Source organism: Typha latifolia, chromosome 13, assembly GCF_019914945.1.
Source record: "Typha latifolia isolate L0001 chromosome 13, TyphaL0001v2, whole genome shotgun sequence".
Taxonomy (NCBI): domain Eukaryota; kingdom Viridiplantae; phylum Streptophyta; class Magnoliopsida; order Poales; family Typhaceae; genus Typha; species Typha latifolia.
Window position 1 is genome coordinate 3020657 of NC_133098.1, and position 23881 is coordinate 3044537.

The 23881-nt window shown below is 36.0% G+C and overlaps 1 protein-coding gene across 3 annotated transcripts; it reads right to left on the reverse strand.

Moving 5' to 3' along the window:
* Window positions 1-1418: 1418 nt before the first annotated feature.
* On the reverse strand, window positions 1419-23347 carry LOC140800072 (uncharacterized). Of its 3 annotated transcripts, none has more exons than XM_073154714.1 (20): window positions 23222-23347; window positions 21750-22037; window positions 21336-21524; window positions 20913-20996; window positions 19895-19954; window positions 17967-18011; window positions 16317-16516; window positions 14930-15361; window positions 13525-13654; window positions 13239-13436; window positions 13022-13111; window positions 10628-10690; window positions 8876-8950; window positions 8693-8743; window positions 6879-6956; window positions 6524-6658; window positions 5051-5158; window positions 2894-2959; window positions 2278-2404; window positions 1419-1761 (listed from the first exon to the last, which is right to left on the reverse strand). In XM_073154714.1, the coding sequence occupies exons 2-19, from the start codon at window positions 22023-22025 to the stop codon at window positions 2336-2338; spliced, it is 2349 nt and encodes a 782-aa protein (XP_073010815.1). In that variant the 5' UTR covers window positions 22026-22037; window positions 23222-23347; the 3' UTR covers window positions 1419-1761; window positions 2278-2335. The 3 variants fall into 3 exon arrangements, with proteins under 3 accessions (XP_073010815.1, XP_073010813.1, XP_073010816.1); XM_073154712.1 differs by having other exon boundaries at window positions 1419-1785; XM_073154715.1 differs by having other exon boundaries at window positions 1419-1785; window positions 8848-8950.
* Window positions 23348-23881: the final 534 nt, after the last annotated feature.

Below are 23881 nucleotides of genomic sequence, written 5' to 3' on the forward strand. Positions count from 1 at the left end.
CGACATGTCGTTTCTATAGTTCTATTATATTGACTGTGACAACATTATCTAATTAGCCTTCTTCTTTTTTTCTTTTGACTCTTAGTGCAATTAGACAAACTTATAGTGTTTAAATGTTAAAAAGTTATTCTTGTCATAATCAACTAGAGGTGTTGCATGGAGTGAAGGCTTCAAATTTATCTTTGAACAGCTAACTATGATGGTGGTATTAGAAATCTTTGTATTCTAACGTAGGCCAAATTAATTATCTTATCTCAAATATTATTCCCATGTGATTAATTAAACCTTTTTCTTTTTACTTCGACAAAGGTTTCGTTACTTGTTGGACTAGTCTGCTGATAAATTAACTCATCTAGCAAAGATTTCAACTTGGTTAAATATAATTTCAATTGAATTTAGAATTTGGAGTTTGGTTATATAAATGCAAATGGATGAAAGGCAGGATGCTAAATGCAAAATTTTCTTATATTTCTTTTTTAAAACATGACCATCTATAAGAAACGACATGTTAATGGAATCTAATCTTACCTCCTTAGATTTAAAGTATCTTTGACTCGTTTGGCATATGCTTCATATTTGGCGTCCAAATCTTTGCAGGTTGAAAGATCTTAGCCTACAGACAAAGTGCCTAAATTTGTTCAATCTTGACATTTGTGGTAGGATTTTGATAGAAGGAGATGATCTTACACTGTCTTGACTAGCTATCTGGGTCTAAGTACTCAACCTAAGATTTGCTTTGAATTGAGTAGTGTTACAAGATCTCTATACTCTTTGGCCACTGTTAGTTGATTGATTCTTCTCTCTCTCTCTAGTTAATTGGATTCATACTTGGATTCCTTTCCTCCTTTTTATTATATTATAAAAGTCAGTATCCTGCCGATTTGCGGCTAAGTTGTACAAGATCTCATAACCCTTAAAAGTTGTATCACAACGTCATCTTCTGTGAGTTTTTCCACGATTTTTCGAGCAATCTAAAGATAAAAAGTTTGGTTGCAAAAATATCCATACTCAAGAAGAGTTATTAGTCACAAATCTCAATTTTAACATTCCAAATTGGATGCTAAACAATCAAAGAACAGTAAAGAGTGCTGTGATTTTGCAGTGATAAGAAGGTTAATCACAAATCTTCTACTTAGAACTTTTGCAATAAACTATCCCTCTCATCAAATGAAGCTCAAGAAACAACTCCACTTTGGTATCGAGCATCCAAAAGATTACACAATTATATCTATGCAATACAAAATTACAGCAAAGTAGACTTTATTTGCAAGTCTTATGGATTTTGATCCATACTTGTCAATGTAATTATAGAGTGATATTATCTTGCAAATATATAGAGAGTATTAAACATGTCACGAATTGTATTTTTATATGAATGTAGACCATTTCTGCAACTAACAATGCACTAGATTCAACTGTGATGAAAATAAATATATGAAAGATGTCCAGTGACATGGCTTTCGGATCTTTCTTTTATATCAATCCCCTTTTCTGATTCAGTAACTGACTGAAAATTTTGCTCATACAAATAATTTTAACCACTCTGCTGCTTTACAACAGCTGTGGAGAATTTAAATAAAAAGTTGAATTACATTTGAATAACTAATTCGGCTGTAAATATGTGCAACTGTAAACCATGAAAGGAAGATAAAAATTACATTGACTACTATAAGCTCTATTGTTGTATCTTCGCCACCAGAAACTTCTCCAGCGGCTTCAATCCTTTTGCTAGAAGACTACGCCTTTATTTACAGAGATGACCTGATTGTCCAATAAAAGTTGTTCCTAGGCATAAGAAAAAATGAAGCTAGAAATGAATTATGCAATATTTTTACCATCTAAGCAAGGAACTGCTAGGATTTGTACTGATATGATTTGCATAATGCATCCAGGAAAAAATAGATGCATAAAGAGTAATAAGACAACCACCTATTTTACACCAAAATAGTAAGTGGATTAGGACATTAATCTGCTGACATTAAGCTGCATGGTCAAGAATTAAGTCCTAAAATCATTTGACATATTACTACTGACAGACTGCCTCTTAGGTTCATGGAACACTGACAGTGTGTGTTGGGGGTTTGAAAGTCTTCAAATCAGTGTAAATAATAGCAGAAATTGTCAAAAGATGAAGTATAATATGCTTTCTAGTATAGGGAATAGGATTTCACTAGAAAAAAAATAAAAGTTGGAAATACACTAGGCTTTCTACTATAGTGAATAGGATTTCACTGATTCAGAAAAAAAAGAAAAAGAGTTGCTTTATGATGCTCTTACCTTCATAAGTTTAAGCTCACATTTCAGAGTCCTGGCCACCAGAATCTTTAATGGCAGCTCAATCCTTCTGGTAAAATGAGAGAACAAGGTCTGTATGTACAGAAAAAAGCTGGGTATCCACGAAAAGCTGTCACCAGATCACCAGGTATAAATAAAAGTACATATCAGGATAAGACAGTGAGAATTCTTTTGCATTTCTTCAACAAATTCTACAGATTTTTAAATAAGACCAATCTTTATGCCTCAGCAGTTCTATATAATAATAAAAATTAGAAGTGTCTTTAAATTAATCTGAGAGATTGACATGTTAGAATACGGTGTCTTGACCAGAACAGGTGTATAAAAGTCAACAGTCTACCCATTTGGATGATTGCCTAAGACTAATGTTACAGTAAGGGAATCATGACAGTATATATATTTATCCCCATTTATCAATGGATTTGAATGAACAGACAAAGAATATGGAAGCTAAAAGGCCAACATTGAACTGACATCCAATGCCACAGGATAGGTATCACCTTATCCTTTAGGATAGTTCTTTCCAGTTCACTGCATAAAAGGCTTCACTATTCAAGGAAAAGAAAAAGGAGAGAGAAGTTCTGAATTATTGCCATACCTTCATGAAGGGCCTATCGCGAATTGGAAAAGAACCGAGAAAACTCTCTCTGAGAAGTAAGGAAACCTAAATAACAGCAGGAAAAAAAGCAGTTACCTACTAGGCAAACATAGAATCAGTTCTACGTAAAGAAATTAATAAAAGCAATAGAGCATCTAGTGAATCATTATCCACATGATTTATCCATTTTCTAGTCATCGGCATCAATGACAGGGTTCAGACAAAATATTATCCTACAGGAAAGCACTCATCCATGTCTTCATCTAATCATCGGCCAATATACAATATCTGGAAGGCATTCTAGATGCTGCTGCCTGAATTCTGGTTGAACATTTTAGGGGCTACTCTCATAATAACTTGAGAACATCATAGCCAAATCACAAGTGGACAAAAATAAAAGGGTAATATATATCTGATGGTAATATGCCAGGAGGGATGAGTAACTGGCCTGGCATATACCAGCATGTAACAGAGTCCTCTTTGTTAAACTCATCACATTCTAAAAGAAGAGCTTTAAGCCTCAAACCAGCTCAGCCTCCTAAGAAAAAGAAAATAGAGAGGAAAGCAAGAAAATCCTTTATGTGCAAGGAAGACTCCTAAACATAGATCAGAAATTCAATGACTACATTCAGACAGTAAAAATAAAAATTCACCAAAACGGTACCACACCAGAAATTAATCTCAATCCTAGACTTACTGTCTCTGTTTGCAGCATCCATCTCATGGGCAGAAGTCTAGTCCATGGTAGTAAGATTGTAACAGATAAAGCATATCAGTATCAAGATTTTATGGTTTTGAAGCAGAAAACAAATTGTGTGTCCAAGTTGATTGGCTCACCGCTAACATACCATGAAGAAGAGTTAACTTGTTTGACTTGTACTACATAAACAAAGTGATTTGGACAAAACAAGCTGATTTCGTGAAAACTTTTGCTCAAGTAGATCAAGTGGTATCAACTTGAAAAGTTATTTCTGCATGTGCAAAAACTTACCAAGTACCAGATGAATCTCATAAGCCAAAAATAACCTTTTACCTTTAGCCTAGATTTTTTTTAAAAAAGTCCTAAAACAAAATTCTGTCCAGAACAGTCTTAATGAGAACTTACTCTTTTCCTATATTCAAATCCCAAAGAGGCACTTGCTGAAGTTCAAAATATAAAGCTTGTGTTTCATGACTTGGAAAACTTTGTGACAATGGAACACAATGAATTCAGGGAACTAGATGTTACTAATGTTCTATTATGTGTTAAATTGTCAGCAAATAGCAGGTATCTTGCCTTTTTCTTTTACAAACTTGCCAGTTTGAACAATTATAAAATCAAATGTCACATGGTACGTAACAAACTTCCACAATTTAAAAGAGTTGCAGCTTGTAAATTTTTCCTGGAATGAAACTGTAGAAATTATCAAATGCCAAATACAGAGAACCCACTAGTCATTTTATGAGGAACATGAAAAAGAGTTGGACAACTTCCAAATGATGATTTCCAGACAAGTTTAAAACTCCACCTGCAATCTGCTAAATTAAAAGGTAGAGAAATGCACACAAACATGCACTGAATTTAGCCCCCTTTCCTCCTCTTCTATTTGCTTCTGATTTCAAATATTTCATCAATATGTTCTCTCTATTCTCTCATTAACTCCAGACAAGCAAGCATGGTTTATGCCACGCATGCAGATCACAAACCATCCATGCAAAAAATAATGCTGGTTGGTTTTATCATTGACTTATAGACACTCATTTCAAGCATCAGAGTCATGTCAACCAGTGTTAAGTTGTGTCAATCCCATCTGTCTGAATAGCTTGTCCGAATGCCCATGCCGAATTAACAACAATGATAATAAAAGAGATGATCAACTATTACTCTTAACAAACTTCTGAATAACCCCTTTTTTTCTCCTTCAAGTTATCCACCTCAGTAATCTATAACCAGTATCATATTAATGCATAACAAGTTATATTAACATCATAATAGGAATATATTCAGTTTGTTATAATCCAACACAGAGTTTGGATAACTAACATCACCACCTAACTAGTTTATGTCATGCATATTTATAATTTGGCAGCACCTTACATAAGAAAATGAGAACAATTAAAAGATAATTAGAACCAAGAATTCTTTACATGAGCACCTTATAAAATTCAGAAACAAACCTTATCGCTATTGGATTGCACATTTGTGATTGTGTGAGATCGCAAATTGGAGCAAAGAGAATCGAGGTAGGATCTAAGAACTGCCATGAAACCTTTAGCAGCTTCAACCTGTAGATTTAAGAGCATAATATTATCCAGCAACAAGGAAATGTTGGAAGTTCTTCAGAATTTAAAGAGCCAACTGCAGGTCGACAAAGAGTCTGGAACTCTTATAAGTATATCAAATACAATGAGGGAATAGAAACTAAATGTTCCAAAAATGGATACTACAAAAGCCCATTATGTGTTTAGATATCTAAGATATGATATTGATTAACTGAACTGCAAATAGAGAAAAAATAATTGGGTTAAGATTGGGAGACGATGTACAGATATACAGACAAATACATTAACAGAAAGACATGATCAAGATACATTCAACTTAGATAATGACTAAGGTCACTAAAAAGTGAGAAAACTAAACTCTTTGTTCTCCATAATTCTAAGTCTACATCTCAAGGTTCCACGGAAACATTGAAACACCTGAAAAACAACATTTATATGGAGCTGATAATGCTTACCAAGCTAATTGTGAACCCTCAGCTGCTGCGCAACTGATGTTCAGGTTTGTTTCCATGTAGTACATGCTGCCTAATGTGGCTATTCATGTTATTATATTTCTGTTCCAACAAGCAGTAGGTATACAAGGTACCTTCAAGCTACAGAGAATGTAAACTGATGTCTACACTTATAGTTTGGTACTTGCGAACAAAATATGGAGTGCATATAAAAGCAAAATGTGTTATTGTTCTAGCTTTCCAGGTGCCTGCCTAGGCACTCACCTAGCACCTATGCGCTATGTGGCCCCCTGGCTACCCGCCTACCTCCTACAGTCTTTTAAAGCATTGTTAGAGATTAAATTTTATATGATGGACTGTTCTGGTGCTTGGAAGAGGATGCGGTCTTGCATATTTCAGAATTGTGGTTCTTCATACCAGGTGGTAGAATAGTAGAGTAGCTACATGAAGTGTAAACTTTCATTTAAATAAAGAAATATATACACACACATAATATGATTACATATATCCAGTCATATAATAATGGTCATATTATGAATACATATTATGAATACACACACATAATATGAATACATAATGGTCATATTACTATATTAGTTAGCTCTTCCATCACATGGTTTACTGTCCTCATCCATGAGCAAATAGCAAGATGATAATTAAAAGTCAACACATTCTACTGATACATAGCACTGTGACAGTAAAAAGACTTATAATATTTTGGTAGTACATCGAGGAATGTTTTTTCAAGAGTACAAGGGAGGTTATCATAACCATCATAAGTTGCTACTGAGGATAATTTTAGGCATATCAAGCTTGACTGTTAGAATAGTCAAATGGATTCTGGAGAAATAAAATTCAATGGAGGAAGCAAACGAGGATAAAGGAATTTTAATAAATTTCTAGCACAAGGGATCACCTGGACATCAGTGCATTCATAAACTGGTCGTTTTCTTGCTAGATAACTTTCACCAACAAGCTTAGCATGGTAAGGACGTAAGGATGAAAGCAACTCTTTTTGTTGGGGCAATTGTGGAATTGAGGCCCCCTTTACCTATTTGATCCAGAGAATGAATAGCCAGTCATGCTCATGATAGTAAATTAGTAATACAAGAACAAAACTAAGAAAATAATGTACAGAAAAATGGTGTAACTTGTTGAACCAAAAGAAATAGAGGAAAATGAGACTTATATGAAGTGCTGTTCTAAAAGAAGCTGTAAAGTGGAATTTGTAGAGTTAACAAAAACCACAGTTCTATGAGGCCATTACAAACCTGATTCTTGTTAGCATCCACAAGCACAACATTTGCTAACTTTGACTGTACATCAGCAGACTTGTTCTGAACACCAACCTAAACATGCAGCAAACTTCTCTTTAGAGTAAAACAACAAGCTGAGATGAATTTGAAATTATAATGTTAACTAAGAAAATAAACACTTGAACAAAGAGAAAGGTGCTGAAGATGCACAAACATTTCTAACTTCCTCACATGCATTAGTTACTTTCCAATTAGCTAAAATTATAATCGTCTTCTTCCTCGAGCCAGCAAAGGCTAGGGCATCCGTGTTGCGATCGGCGATCTCGAGCACGACGAACAACGACGACGAAGCGCTACTAGTCTCCCACTCTTGCGGCACAGCCGACAAGTGTTGCGACAAATGCCATGTCAGGGCACAGCCATCCATGCACATGATATATATGACTCAGAGTAAAGCAGTGGTTCTACTTCATCCGCCAACTTAAAAAGATGGTTGAAGTGATCAATTGAACAATTTGGATATGGAACATCTAGAACCATGTCACTTAGGTTTAACGTGGGGATAAGAAGTTTATCCTTGCTGACTCTGCCAAAAATAAATTATCCTAGCTTCATACAGGAACAATAGATAGAAACAAATGTTTCCATCCACCCTAAGTTGGGTCTATTACCCTCTTTGGCTCACAAGTTCCAACCCACACTAGTTTAAACAAAGAGAAGCAAGTGAAAAGGTTAATTTGAATTCGGCTGATTGAAGTTTGATTAATTTTTAAAATTTGTGCATTGAAGTCCTGCAATGCTCCATTTTCTTTTCCTCTTTTCTTTGGGGTGATATTTTTATATGATATTCAATTTTACGTACCTTCCTCCTGAAATAAAGATGTGGAACACTAAAAAGGAGAATGGTAAAGAGCTAGCTACCAGAAGAGTTTTGTACTTAATTCTTTCTTATTTATCTTCTTATTTGTGATTGGGTAAATGTGTACAAAAAGGAGTAGAAGAGCAACTTGGATTGCACTACTATCGGATTGAAATTCATCTCCTGGCCGCTAACATCGAGGGAGCCACTAAAACCATGAAGATTTATTTGCAGGATCTCCAGAACCTCCGCCCTTTCAGAACTCTTGTATCCATCTAATAACCATATTGTTCGTTACTCCAGATAGCATATTTATGTACAAAAGTCACAAAGCAGGCAAAGTTTCAAAATTTAATCCACTTCTTCTTGTTATTCCACATTTCCATCATGCTAGGCCATGTCTAAATGCTAAAAAAAATAATTCCTGCAATCATTATTTTGTTCCAAAACCTCACTAACTAAACAAAATGGGAAGATATTCTAATTTAACCTAGAATAGTGGAATTACTCTTAAGATTAAAAAAAAAGAACTATTCCAGGGTAATTTATTCAGCTGCCAAACTGGGGAATTTGTGCTTTTAGCATTGTAGACTGACTACCTAGTTTGATGTACTTTTGAGATATGTATATGAGGGCGGATATATATTTGCTCACTCTTCTTTAATCATCCAACTTGAGTACAATTGTACTAACATAATAAAAGGTACATAAATCATCTCAAGTACTTAAATCTCACATCTCACATAATAAAAGGTAACAAGTCTTTTGTGATTAACTGCCAGGCAAACAAAGACTGCTAACATTGTAAGCAGGATTATGCATGATTTCACAAGAACTTGTTCATGTGTAGATTGAGCAGTACAGTGGTAACTGATTCCTTACATCACCAATACAGGATAAAGCAAACATGTGATTCAGAGATAATTTATAGAAAAGAAGAAAATTTTCAGTGTGATGAATGAACACTCACAATGTAGGGAACAGGTGCATCCAGAAAGTCCATCATATCATCTGGCAAAACCTGGATTTAAATGTAAAGATACTCACTACTAGCAAACATCTTGCAAGTGATATATATATATATGGTTCTAACCGGAAAACTTTTCAACTTACAGAAAACCAGACCTTGTAAAAGGTAAAAAAGGTTACATACTGGCATAAGTAGGCTCTGCCACTGATATGGACGTATTAGTGGTATGATGGACAAAACTGAAGCAGATAATATTCCCTGCAAATGATATTACGTCAGAGTCAACTACTAGCAGTTACTGGATGGCAATATAATGCCATCATGTATAGATTGTACAGTACTCTTTTATATGCAACCAAGTTCCCAATTATTGAAAACAAAATGGTATAAATAAATGAAATAAACAAAACAATACAGCAATGAAAAAGTACATACAAAGAAGAATTATTTAAAAGTTTCTTGAAAAGGAACAAGGAGTATAGCTAGCAGAGTCTTCCCCAATTTGGACATACAACTCTTTTGGAGAAATCCACGGAAAAGAGAAAATAAAATGGATTTTGTATTACCAGGAAAGGAAATTTTTTTGAAAAGAAAAAGTTAGCTGCAATAAAGAAAATGCAATTATTGTTAGATGTTAAAAAAGATAAGCAAAGATACTCTAATTCATATCAAAATAGTACATGATTAGTTGTCCAGATTTTAATTTTTATTTGTGAGCTATACTTGGTTAAACATGTAACTGACATGGTTTTAATACAAAGCATTTGAGCATGAACATATTATAGATCAGAATTGCAGTAAAATTAGACAAGATAAAAAGAGAACTAAATAGTGAAGAATGGGGTAAAAATATTAATATAGCTGACTCAAACGTTGTTGAGTGTAAAGGTATGATTGTTTCTATTGTTGGAAGTGCTGCAAAAAGAAAATTGTTGTTCTTAACCGTGGATGCGCCAGTATCGACCACCAACCAGCATGGCACATGCCACGGCACTTGCTACATGAGAGGGAGAGAAAAAGATGAGGCTCACCTTCACCCTTCATCGCTCGTAGTCAACCAGCCGTCGCCACTCCCCGCCAACCTCGTCGTCATCGTTCACTGTCGTCTCGAGTTGCCTCTGAGCTCAAACTGCCAATCGCACGCAATGGGGTGCCCTAGCCTGAGGAGGAAGAGAGTGGTGGGTCGGGTCAAATCCGCAACTTAAGTTTCTATTTCACCTGACCCGACCCGATCCACCACTATCTCTTCCTCCTCAGGCTAGGGCACCCCCTCACGTGCGATTGGCGACTTGAGCTCGGAGGCGACGAGACGATGGTGAGACAGTGGCGAACAGCGACGATGAGGTCCGCGGGGAGCGGCGTCGACCGGTCGACGGTGAGCAGTGAAGCTGCTAGGAGGGGTGTCGTGCAGCACCCCTCGTGCCATATGCCGATACACCGCCGGCACAATCGTTGTTATTCTTAAAAATCAATTTCCAATTCAATGAAATTATTACTAAGGACTAGTAGTTCATATTCCATACATAAGTATGTAATTGCTTTATTGTGTTGTCTTCCAAGATAGAATATGTACTATAAATGGGCAGAAATCATATGACCTAACACCTACACCTACCCTCACTTGAACATTATGTTATGTGTATGTGATAAAGGAAAGAAAAGCCACCTAATCAGTGCATAAAAGTTTGAACTGTCTCATCAAAAGTTAAGATGAATTTAGAAGGAACACAAAAGAAGCTGCTTGAAGCTTGTTTTCCAAAGTTGGCTTCTTTAGTCATTGACTTATATAAGATGATTAAGAAACATCATACCATTATTAACCAGAAGATATAATATAAGACTAGGGTAACAAGGCAATCAGATAAAAACAGTGTCAAAATAATATTATAACATCAAAAATGAAAGAATAAAAGAAATGCAGGAGCACACCCATACCAAATTAGAGCAAACAATAACAATGTGTTTTTCCAAAAGTGCAGCAGCAAACATTGTCATTACCTGCCCAGATTGCAATATCATCAGTATGCATGAATAAATCCTAGTCAACTGTTCCTAACAAGAATAGTCATAAGTAATTAGATAAATGATGTGCATGATAAGACATGATCCATGATCCATGATCAGTAAATGCTAAAACCAACTGGGCTATTGGATATTACCTTATGTATAAAGATGTGCCTCCTTATGTAAGATCATTTATATGTGTGTTACAGAAGTTTTGATTTGGGCATTTGCATCGTTACCATGCATACTTGTAAAGCTTTTACAAAAGAAATAAGTAGCTCCACTTCAAATGTATTTATGCAGAACAGTAACTGTTGAAGACAAGAATATATACAAATACGATATTTCACACAAATAAACTGAACTTACAGGCTTGCTTTGATTGCTATCAGTGAATTTCAAAATGGAAAAGGATGTTACACAAGATGTTATGTTCATTGGTGAAGTGACCATGTTCATTCATGAAATTTAAGTTGAGAAGTTAAATCTCTCCAAAACAAGTAGGAATTGAACATACAAGACTATAACTAGTCAGTTAACAGCTACGCAGCAAATGTACAACTCTAAGGAACACCAAGCTGGATACGGATCCATATGCGAATATACATTTTGAAAATCTTCCAAATCTAGATCCGGGTACATATTATGTAAAAAATATCCAAATATGGATATCTAGATATCTACAGCAAGGTTGTGAATATCGATATTGGGATCGGGATTTGCCACTAGAAAATGATATGTATCAGCCATTTCGGCAGTATAGATCAGACTATTGTTTCATTACATAAAGTTTTAACAATAAATGTAAAATGCTGGAAAAATATTTTATAAATAGAAAAAATAATAGGAATTTTTTTTTAAAAAAAATCACCCATCCCTTGCTGGTCTCTCCCTCTCTCCAACGACCCTCTCCTTCCCTCTTTCATTCTACTACTATAGCAACAAAGGCAATGGTGTTGTAACCAGTAAGGAGAAAGGGAGAAGATGAGAAGAGAGGCAGAGGGGACAGAGGGGAGAGAGGGAAGAGAGAGAGAGGGGGGAGATGGAAAAAAAATGAAAAAAGAAAAAGAAAACCTTAACCAAAGAATTAAATAAAAAAAGACTCCTCACTTCGCCGGATAACTACTGATTGGAGGTCAACATCGCCGGAAAATCACTCAGCATGGCTTGCCATCGCTTGTCATCGCCAAATCAAGAGAGGATGCATCAAGGGAGATTAAGAGAGAGAGATTGGAGAACAGATGAGAGCATGAGAGAGAGAGAGTATTGCTTATTAAATGGGTTTGGATCCAGGTCAAGTCTGGCCCATTTAAGGATTAAAATGCACCCCTTTTGGCCCACTGAAGCAACTGATGGAGAGTGATGCATCGAGGGAGATCGCAAGAGAGAGATGGGAAAAGAGATGAACAAGTGAGAGGGAGAGGGGTAAAGTTGTTATTACTTATTAAATGGGTTTGAATCCAGGTCGTGTCTGACCCATTTAAGGATTAAATGCATTTGTTTCAGCTGTTTCTGCCGAAACAACTGAAACGGGTGTGCAACCCATCCGATTCCAGCTCGAAAAGTGTAAAAAATACTACTATCTAACAAATACTAGAACTTAAAACCATATTGATCCAAACAGATATGGACATATTGTAAATAAACAGATATAGAACAAAATTTCAAATGTGATATTATTACTCATGACATTGCTCCGATTAAGTAGGCTTACATGAATTTTAGTTATATATGTACTTTCTTGGTCTTAAAATTAATGATGCCATCACAAGCCATGGCAATATAGGACTCCTATTTTACATATGTAGATCAAGGCTCTTAATTTCAGCCGGTCCCGACACACAAATATAGAAATGGCTTTAGTGCCACCCAATTTGTATCCAATCCTTTTTTCACTAGTCACATATTGTATCTGCCTCAAAGGCATCAGCACAGAGTATTACAGCAACATAGAAAATGAAATTTATTCTAACTATATAAAAGAAATGCAAAATAGACTAACTAATAAGGAATATGATTTCATTCACTACTTAAGGAATTACAGTTTTAATAGTATTTTACTCTCACCATATAGCTTATATTACTTTTAGAGTTGTAACAATGTACAATAACATTAGTAACGTAAGTGTGGGAGGAGTCATCTGGATATACTCGAAATACTACCATGGAAATGTTAGGAAGAGAAATAAGCATCCTTACTATGATCATCATTTTTGTTCCAAAAGGGGTCATTGTGAAAAAAGATGCAGTAGTGAAGTTCATATATACAAATAAACTAGTGCCACCACAAATTTAGGAAGAGATCAGATAAGTGTTTATACTTACATTTTCAAGCCTTAGACAGCCACATATGCATGCAACTGTCCATACAGATAATGCTGTAGATTCTTCCTCAGCTAAGAGTGCATTGTGTACCTGAAAAAGCAAGATGAAAATAAAAATTGTAGGATGCGTTGAGCTTTTCTTAATAAAAGACTGGAATATCATGCTTGCCCCAAACTGGGTAAATTGAAGTCTTATTATAGCACCAGCAGAAATGCACCTCAGCCATTTCTAAGCTTGTAGTGCAGGATCTAACATCAATGGTAGAGCCAGCAATACGAAGAACTGTTTCACCAGGTCTATGGAACTCCAATGGATGCAAGTGCTCCAAGGGCTGGAAGGTAACTGATGAACCTCTGCTAGGGCATTTCAACTGGTAATATTCGCAAATTACTCGTAAAGATCCAAGATTATTTGCCTGGAAATTCAGATAAATACATCAAACAATTTGTATCTGGATACAAAAGTTGTACTTGCACACTTTACTTATACTATTATAAGCAAACCTTGGCCCACTCCAAAATGGTGCGCCCATCTAAATCTTCATCACCAATGGAAGATGCCTCTTCCAAGTCCATCTTATTTTCATGAACATCACTCCTGAAGTTTCTCTCTTCACAAGGGGAACCCTCGCAGCTGCATGTAATGATGCTAGCAGTTATTAGATCTGTCTTCTAATTTGTCATGTAATTTAGTGAAGGTTGTATTTCCTTCCAAATAAGAATAATTCCCTTGTATATAATTTTCTCTCAAAACTACCTTAAAAATACTCAATGGCTCATATTACTGTACACCAAAGCATAGAGCATATGTTGCTAGTAACTATCTCTACTACAGAATACATGTGGAGGAGACCAACCTTTACACAAAGAATCAACTACTTTTCACTAAATATAATCAATCATGGCCGTGACGATCGGCACTTACTGTACCAGCAGTGTACCGGCACGTGACACAAGGGGTGCCGCACGGTACCCCTCCTAGCAGCTTCGTTGCTCGCACCCAATGCGAGCTCGGGCAGCGACAGTGATAGCGACTCGGCAAGCGGCGAGCAACGAGCGATGAGTGAATGTGAGTAGTCTCTTATCTTTTTCTCTCCCTCTCTTACAGCACGGCCAGCAAATGTTGCGGCACGTACCATGCCGGCCAGTGGTCGACACAATGCGTGCTTGTGGCACGGCATCCTTGAATCTAATATCAAATGGTTCTTAATCTAAAATAAAATGGTCGTCAATGTTAAGAGAATCCTGCAGATCAAAGTATGGGAGGAATTAACAGGATACTACTAATCAAAGTATTAGAGGAAGTTCTTGGCAATCCTGAAGGAACCCTGAGACATATTTGCTTTTCACAACACAGTTTTCACAAATGCTAATGCACAAACTTATGCAGTTCTAAACTTCAAGAACCTGAACCTCATCTAAGGCTTCCTAGAACCTCAAGATGGCACCTGCACTTTTCAATATGTATCCATTTAGAGACAAACTTCTAAAGTAACGATAATGAATATACCAATTCACAATCTCAGTTCTATCATCTAGGCCACAAGATCGGGATTAGAAAATTCAATTACTTATCAAATTAGTGTGATGAAAACAAAAACAATTATAAAAATTAGGGGGGAAAATACAACAACAGCAAATGTCTTGATGATTAACAATCATAAAATGGTCCATGAATGCCATCTACTACAAAATTAAATAGCAGATAGTATGCCAACACTGTGTAAACTTGCATATGCCATGTAAAGATTTAAATCCAGAAAGGATCCAGAAAACCTGATACAATATTCACCCAAACATAAAATCACTTAGGAAGAGTCGCAATTCTAGTCAGTAACAACAGAATACTGAGTGCCGGGTTGAAGGGAACCCCTCAAAATTATGATGCTAAGTAGAGAAAACACTATACCTTGCAGAGGATTCAGAACTTTCATATAGGTGGCAACGAAGAAGTGGCAAAACAGTATCTGTAGTTGGCGTTCCAATTCTCCTATCACTCAAAATTTTACCAATTAAATTATCATGACCATCTTGAGCAGCAAGCCCAGTTACAAGCTCTCCTTTTTGACTGACTTCAATATTACTTGTATTCTCAGTTACTACCTCAGAATTCACTTCTAGTTCATGCATCTGGTTTTCCAATGAACTACCATTACCTAGTAGTATTTTAGGAAAAGAATCTTCTGTAGCCAATTCAGAAGATCTTGACAGGTTTTCTGCATTGTTAGCCACATGTTGTTCCTCTGTAGTACAATCTTCATCATGAGTTTCTTCAGGTGATAGCAAGTTTAGCATGTCAACACCTTTTGTGAGCCATTCCAGCCTTTCCTCAATGAAGATGCTACACACAAGCAAAGGAGAGTCAATTGCATCACAATTTGAAAAGAGGGGATCAGAAAAACATAAAATCATATTAAGTAAACTTGAACTCTACTGCAAATATTAACAGGGCAGCAACAAACTGCAGGCATACTAGTGCATAACAATTGCAGAATAAGGTTAAAAGAGGAACATATATCAATTCTTCAAAAAATAAATGAAGTATATATATATAATGCTGATCGTAAGCTAACAGAGAGCAATCCTTGGTCATGTTAGGCCCTAACTCTATGCTATGTGCTTTGGCAGCCTCAGATGGTGTCCAACCACATGACCAATATTGCACTGTCAAAATCCATTATTGATCCCATATTCTATGCAATAGCTGAATGTTGCTAGATTAGAGAGCGGGGAAATTCTCCTTTTCCTATAGGTGGATTTTTTATCTTTTTACTATCAGATTTTGGTATTTTATTTCTATAGACAATCTTTCTTACTTACATGGATGGCCGTGTCGGCGGCGTACCAACACGTGGCACGAGGGGTGCCGCACGGCACCCCTCCTAATAACTTTACCATCGACATCGTCGTCGAGCTCGCCGACGCCTTCGCCGCTCACCCGAGCTCGCGTCGGGTGCCCTAGCCCGAGTGAGAGGAAAAAAGAGATCGAGTCTCTCTCTCTCTCTCGGGCTAGGGCACTCGACGCGAGCTCGGGTGAGCGGCGGCAGCGACGGCTACGGCCAAGGTGGTACATTTTTCTCTCCTTTTCTTACGGCACGGCCGGCAAGTGTCGCGGCACGTGCCGTGCCTGTGGCACGACCATCGTTGCTTACTTATATACATGTATATGTGGCCTAAGTTATTCTCTGCTATATAAAAGCTTTCCTGAGAGCATATGTTGGTTACAGAATACATGGTGATCAAATGTAATTAATACGTAGAAAAGAAAGATGTTCAAAAAAATTAGTATATGTTACCTTCTAAGTACACCAAAATGCAAATCAAAGAATGGAAGCCTAGAAAGAATGCAATAACATCTTGGAGTAGTAATTATGTAACGACTCAAGGATGGCAAGGAGGCTTCTTCTCCCATAAGCATGGAAACCAAGTTAGAAGGCCTTTGCACAATTTCTTCAACTAAGACGCAGCATCCATACAACGTTGAATCATCAGCCACCTGCAGAATGATGAAATTTCTTGTGAAGTTCCCTTGAGATGTCTACTGCATTTGGTTAAATGTATATCCATATTGCATGTGTCATTCAATCAAGGAATTTGTATCATACAAATATGGATATTAAAGTTTCAGAAGAAAATGAGAGCGAACAAATTATCAATAGGATAACAAGCTGGCAAATTTGATGGTTAATGTGTTCACATGTCCCAGATAATGTTGCAAGGAAATCTATGTAAACTGTCAGTATAAGCCAAATCATAGCACTAACATCGCAGCTTGATCACTGAATCATTCCCATGTATTTAACTCATTTTAATGTGTATATAGGTTTGAGTTGTTTGACTAAACTTAGAGAACAGTTACCATCAGAAAAGAAGAAGAAGCACTCTTAAGTAGAACGCAACTTTTCATTCAGTAATTTGGATAAAAGGAGACAATTACCTTTAGGGATTTTCATTTCAAATATCATGTCCACATTCAACTGCTGAGAAGTAAGAACAACCTCAACCCAAATCAAAGGGAAAGGCCACCCATAAACCATGACTGATCACCTGGCTCTAGATTTGTTCCGGCGTCATGGTAGCATTTATACAAGGCACTAATTTAGCAAGCAATGAGGGCTAACTTTTCAGGATTAGCATGAAAAGGAAAATTTTTAAATCTGCTCCAAATATAGGGCATTTCCCAATGATACAGAAACTTCTGTACCATAAATATTGGTATCTCCAATTATAATCACTTTGGGTTGTTAATAAAATTTCTTGTAAATGCTCAAATTAATTGATAACCAAGTATGGTTAACTTAGATTTTATCACTAAAACTGAACTTGCAAATTGAAAAGAAACAGCATGCAAGTTTCATCTGTTTATCACTATAATCACAAATGTTAAAGAGCCAAGTTACAAGCTTTTGTATTTCAGTCATACAACGTAACAAAACTACTAGAAAGTAAATGAGGGAGGGAATAATAACTAGATAACAAAGACAGTACAAGACAATTCAATTTGAGCAAAGTAAGAATGACGATTTCCATATCTTTCCATCGAAGTACTACAAATCTACAAGTCAAGAACTCCAACTATTTGAGGTCGGTAATATGGACAATCTTTCTATGCGCAACTTTCTTTAATGTAAGATTCTTTGTTAAATTGAGTGCTGCAATTAATTCTTTTAGGATCCATTTTCATAGTTTATGTTGATGAATTTCTACATTGGCTATCAAGCTACTTAATGCAAACGCTATCCTCTATCCGGGCTTAGGAGTGGCTGCTGTAGATATCACAGTAGGTGGGTACAAGCGGGGAAGTAATACAAGAAAAGAAAAGTCCATCAAATGGAAGAGTGCGAAAAAAATGATATATGATTAATGAGAAATGACAACAAGATCCAACATGGAACTAAGCAGGGAGTTACTGCAATAATGAATAAGTTGTTTAATATTGCTCATACCTGTAAACGGAATACAAAAGACTGGTTGCTTTCCTTAAATTGTTCCTGAAAAGAGTCAAAGACCATTAGAACTTTAAGATGCAAAAAGTAAAAAAGAAGTAAAAGAAAGAATTGGAAGAATATCTAGAAAATATACCACTGTAAATTTGCTTATCTTTGTATAGTCAACTTAAAGTTGCAAACTTATATACATGCCCACAAAATATCTACTGCCATTTACATACCTCTATCAGCTTCTTCTATGGAGCTCGACACCTCACAGCTAGAGGTAGTCAAACTTTAAGCCAATTAGCAAAATGAACCCCCCACCCAAAAAGTCTTACACACAAGGCATGATAGAGCACTACTCTCTGAGACTTGAGAAGACTCCCAAAGACTTGACGTGTCAGCCTAATTATTAATCCTCTAGAAGGTGATGGCAATTTGCTAATGAAGGAAAACTTAGGCAAGAGAAGGTCATGCCATAAAATCTAATCTACAAGAGAACAAACTAAAAGTTGAGATGTGAAAAAGACACCAAAAGATTTGACATAATCAGATCACTTGATATCAATTTTGCATCTTTGATTATGGTCTTGCCATGAAATTACAAGGTTTTTCTGTCATTGTTGCAGCTTTTGCTCATGGAACTGAGAGGCAACCTTGAAAAGTTGTCCAAAGATGAAGTCTAGAGAAAAAAGTGTGGAACATTAGCAAATTCAAGCTTCTTCATCTCAAAGGTGCACTAAAAGGCCATAGAGCCAGAGATGAGACAATTGTGATTTAATATAATATATGCATGGGCGAATTTGAATGTTTCCTGACACACATCCTTGGATATGATTTAAACACATAACCGCAATCTTATTGCACCCAAATCTGCATCCAGTTATTCAACAAAAAGGAAAGCATCGATTTCCATTCTAGCCAGCACATTCAGACCATGCCATGTGTCAAAAGTGAAGGGATCAATGTCAAGGTTCTGCCCCAATGCCAAGTGCCGGCACTGCACCACATGTTGCCACACAATACATTGATGACCAATCAGCACTCCACATGCCACCGCACACCTATCCTTGGTAGAAAGTAGCAATGACAGTAACATCTTGTTTGGAATCACTTTCTTAGTTTGTTGCTACTGCTTCTAAACTACCAACATGGTATTAAGTGTGCAAGACTGCCTAGTTAAGTGAAATCCAAACGAAACTAACACGAATGATCTAGGCACCTCATACGCTCTATTATCCTGGTTAGGACAACGCAAAGATAGACCAAGACCTTAGGATGCTGTTCAAGATATACACCAGTGTCGACTGCACGGCTGCCATCCTAGGTCAACAAGGAGTTATAAGGCCAAAATATTATGTTGTGAGTTGTCTAAAGTACCTAATCCATGAATACTGTAGATGTGAAAATCATAAGAAATAAGGAAAAGTACTAAATCAAGACCCTAAGGTTTTGCAACTTCAATTTCTGAAAATTGCAGTCCTGCGGTTTAGCTTTTATAATCGAAAAACCAATGGTTTACCTTGCAATTTGCAACTTTTTAGGATAGAAAACCCCTTCCATTTATTATGGTAGTAAAGACATACCTTGCAGTTTGCAACTTTTTACTGCATGACTTGAAGCTATATAAAGTATTTTTTATGGCAAAGTAAAACCATATGCCTTAACAATAAAATGTAGGAGACCACATTATAATACAAAACCACAATGACCAAATTGTACATCGCAAACCACAAGGATCTCTTGAGGACCATAGAGCATACATGTGAAACAATACATTAAAGGGCAATATTCATGAGTACACTAGCTAAGACGGGAATAGAGATCAAATAGAACAAAATCTAGTTACGCATCATATGGAAAAATAGTGTTTATATCTAATTCTAAATGACAGACATTAAAATATCAATTAATTGATGAACTCATTATGCAAGACTATTCACCTGTCCTAGAAGTATTTCATTCAGCTCGCTCAATGAAGGAGATCTTTCCACTGCATGAACCTAATATAAAAAACACTATCAATAAATCACATAAAAAAGGTCACTCTGTGTTACTTAAATAGCTAAATGAATAAACACCATGTCACAACTAAAAGAAGAAGCTGGAAAGGGAGAATACATAGGATCTTCAAAAGTTGGCACGATAACACTAGATCCAGGGTTAAGATATAAGTAATTAGTCACAAATACATAGGGCAATTCTAGTTTCTCAAAATTCGAGACATGCAATATTTCAGACCAAAAAGTATGATAATAGCGCAGATATATGCAACTGCAATAGCTCATGGTGCAAGTACAAATTATGGTATTAATCATATACATTATTTCTTAGACATGAAATATGATCAGATGCCACTTCATATTCACTAAGTTCATAAAAGATCACATCATGTAGGTTCATGCCAGAACAGTCAATGCAGAAGCAAGATCAATATAACTCATCAAATTGAGCAACTTCTTTCAAATACAAAGGGAAAAAAAGTGCAGAAGCTTGTCAAGAAGTCGAGGTTACCCTAGGCAGGGCCTATGCAAAATGCCTAGGCAGCTACAACCAAATCCATACAAGATTACCCATATTTCGTTGATTCCAAATTACATGCTAAAAACATATATGTTATCTTGGTGAGATATTTAATTAGTATTAATAAAGTTTGCAATCAAATCCAAGATATTATACAGGGACTGGTACAGCTACTCATTAGCATATAGAAACATGAGGAAGGAGCCAAAGCATATTTTTGTTTTCCCAACCCAAAATCAAAGGGCAAAAGATATTTATAAGCAGACTTCTTAACCTCCTATATGTCTAAACAGTTTGCAGCTGTGAAATGTGTTTATGCAAATAGTAAAAGAAAAGAAGAGAGGAAAAAAAAATCTTCAGAAGGTACTGCTGTGGATTAGTAAATGAAGGTTGCAAAATAAATCAGAAATATACAAGCCATCAGACAAAGTTCCGGACCTGTACACCTCCAGGTAAGCAGAAAGAAAGAAGATCCTTGTACTTGAGTGGAAGACATTTTTTTTTAGGATACGCAAATAGAACCTGAAAAAAGGGGAACATTTAGATAAATGCCAGTTGTTTATCAAGAAGTTAGCATTAAACGTCCTGGTAGTAAACAAATAAGCAAGTTCACATAAAAACAGCAACCAAAGACTTTGAGCTTTGCTGTCAAACTCATATTCGAGCTAGAACTCAAGTAACAGGAATGTTTTGATTATTTTACCCCCCAGGAAGTAAAATTTATCTAGGAATGCATCTTTTTAGTTGATATCCTATTCTGGATAGACTTCTGAAAATTCTACTTCAATATGGTAGGATATCAGAAAGTGATAATCATGAAAAGTAAATAATAATATTATTATCACAAGAGGGCATAAGAACCTGTGGCTCAAGATTCGATGCAGCATGGACTTGGTGATGGTTATTGAGTAAGTTTATTGCTCTTTTTGGACTTCCATCATCTTTCTGCATTGCAAGACTTTCAAGCGCTTGAACATCTGAATGAGGATGAAGACCAACAATAACCATGCTCTCAAAAACTCTTGATGGCTCTTTAACAGGTCTATTATCCTGCACAGAGAAAACCTTTTATGTGTCATGCAATAATGACAAAAGAAATATTAGTTAAGTTTTAGGGAAGCAGACCACACTGGGAGCAAAAGTTGCAGCAGAACATTCATATTTGGAGATCAAATTACAAGGAGAAAACTAACAGGCACTGAAAAGTGAAAGGTCCCTCAGGCCAATTAGGTAGAAGCAAAGCTGTATTTAATGAGAGATAAAGAAAGTTAATACCAATGATTTTAACTGGAACCTTGCCCATTGACGCTTTTGGGTGGTAAGAACCTCAGGATTATAAGCTCTCTTCACTTCAGGTGGAGGTGAAAAACCCTTCAACATCTTTGTAACCTGTTGCTGCAGTTTCTGTAACTGGTTGCCATTATTCTCATCTTTGGATGAAAAAACTACAGATGGGCGTGTTGGTTGCACACTTGCAGGTGACGTGGCAGAAAAAAATGCTCTCGCAACATCTTCCCATCCAAAACTATGCGAGTCTTCATTCTTATCCATCTTTCTTTATCCCTGCTAACCAATCAAGAAGGGGTATGTTAAGTTTTTTTCTGATGACATGCTATTGTTTTGGTGATACTGTGTGTTAGATCAACATTTGTTCCTGAAAAACTACTACAGGAAGAACTATAGAGGAATTAAGACTCCTCAACTGTATGGAAAATGAAATAACAGAGCAATAGTATATTGAAATAGACAATAAATGGATAAGCAAATGAAATAAACAGGAAAGATCAAGTGAGCATGCTTAAAATGAGATTGTTCTGCCTCTTCAAGTAACAAGAGAGCAATAAATGGAAAGCATCATGAACCACAATTGTCTTGCTAGTGACTACAAAGGCTCTAACAAGAAAAGTGTGTCTCAAGTTGTGTGCACACTAATTTTGGCATGAACTGAGTCCAAAGTTCTACATTAAGGTCAACATGGAATCAAATTAAAGAATTCATATAGTTTTCAGTACTGAATATGCAACTGAACTACAGCAATCATCCATGGAGGCAAATACTACTAACATCATATAACTCTGCATTCGTATACAGGAACCAAAAATCGAACTTCATAGAACTTCATTGGAGACACTAATTCAACAAAACTCTCTCTATCAGATACTTTCTGGATAAAATTTCAGAACCCTGAAAAAAATATATAGAAAGACAAATGATAACGATGGTTTATGCTCATAGCATCCCAATGAAAAGTAGCCCAATTTAATTTATCAGATATACTCAGACAAAATTATCTGATTCCTTATGCTATACATCAAGCTTTTGTATTCCGGTACGTAAATAACAAGAGAACACCAATATTCCTTCATTCAAATTAATCAAGAACCAGCCGAGTTTCCAACAAATTGAAAGAAAGTTATTAAAAAAGATTATGCAACGATTGAATACCTACGATCCAATCTATATAGCAATTAAAGCTCCGAACCATATAAAGATTCCATTTTTATTATAAAAAAATACTCGGGTAGCTGAGAGAAGATAAGCAGAGATGAACCGATCGTTTCACGAATCAACTATCTTTGGAGATTCTTCCTACAGATTCCTCATGGAGATTTTAGTGCAAGATGAGCTTGGTTTCAATTTTAGTCACCCCAACTCAAACCCCGGAACAAACAACTGATCAAATCAAACGAATACTACGCAAAAAAAAAAATTTGATAAAACCAAGTGATATGAACAAAATCGATCACCTGAAGAACAATAAAACGAGGTCAATCGGGGTTTCGGCAGCCGCCGAGGTCTCTCTTCGCGATTTCTCCGCCTCCTGAAGAGAGAGAAAAGAAGGGCAAAGGAAAAGAACGGTAGTAGTCTACGTTATTATTATTAGAATAAACAAATTGACTAACAGATAAGATCGCTACAAGCGAATATGTACCAAATCTCCCAATCCAGTACTCTCACTTGGAGACGCGTGTCTCTTTTGAATAATACACGGTAGGTTCTTGAATGTCATGTTTGATATTTGATAGTCAAAGTTATACGGAAAAGCCAAGTTGGCCACCTATTGAGCGAGTTCGACGTTGATGACTCTCCACAGAGTTTTTGACCAAACTAGTCCTGTCTCAAATAATTTCAATGGAAATAAACCACCCCAAACTTAATATTATATTAATAAAACACTAATAATATCGGTATTATTTTTATATAAAAATATCAATAAGTTCAGTATTTATACACGTAACTAAACAAAATAATATTAATCTTATCAACTATATATATAACATTAAACTAATAGGTAGTTTGTCTTTATTTCAAATAAAATGCTGATAAATTTTACTTTGTCTTCTTTGTTTTTGACGTATATAAAATGCTGATCAAATTAGACCTTAGATTTATTAGTGTTTCGTCTT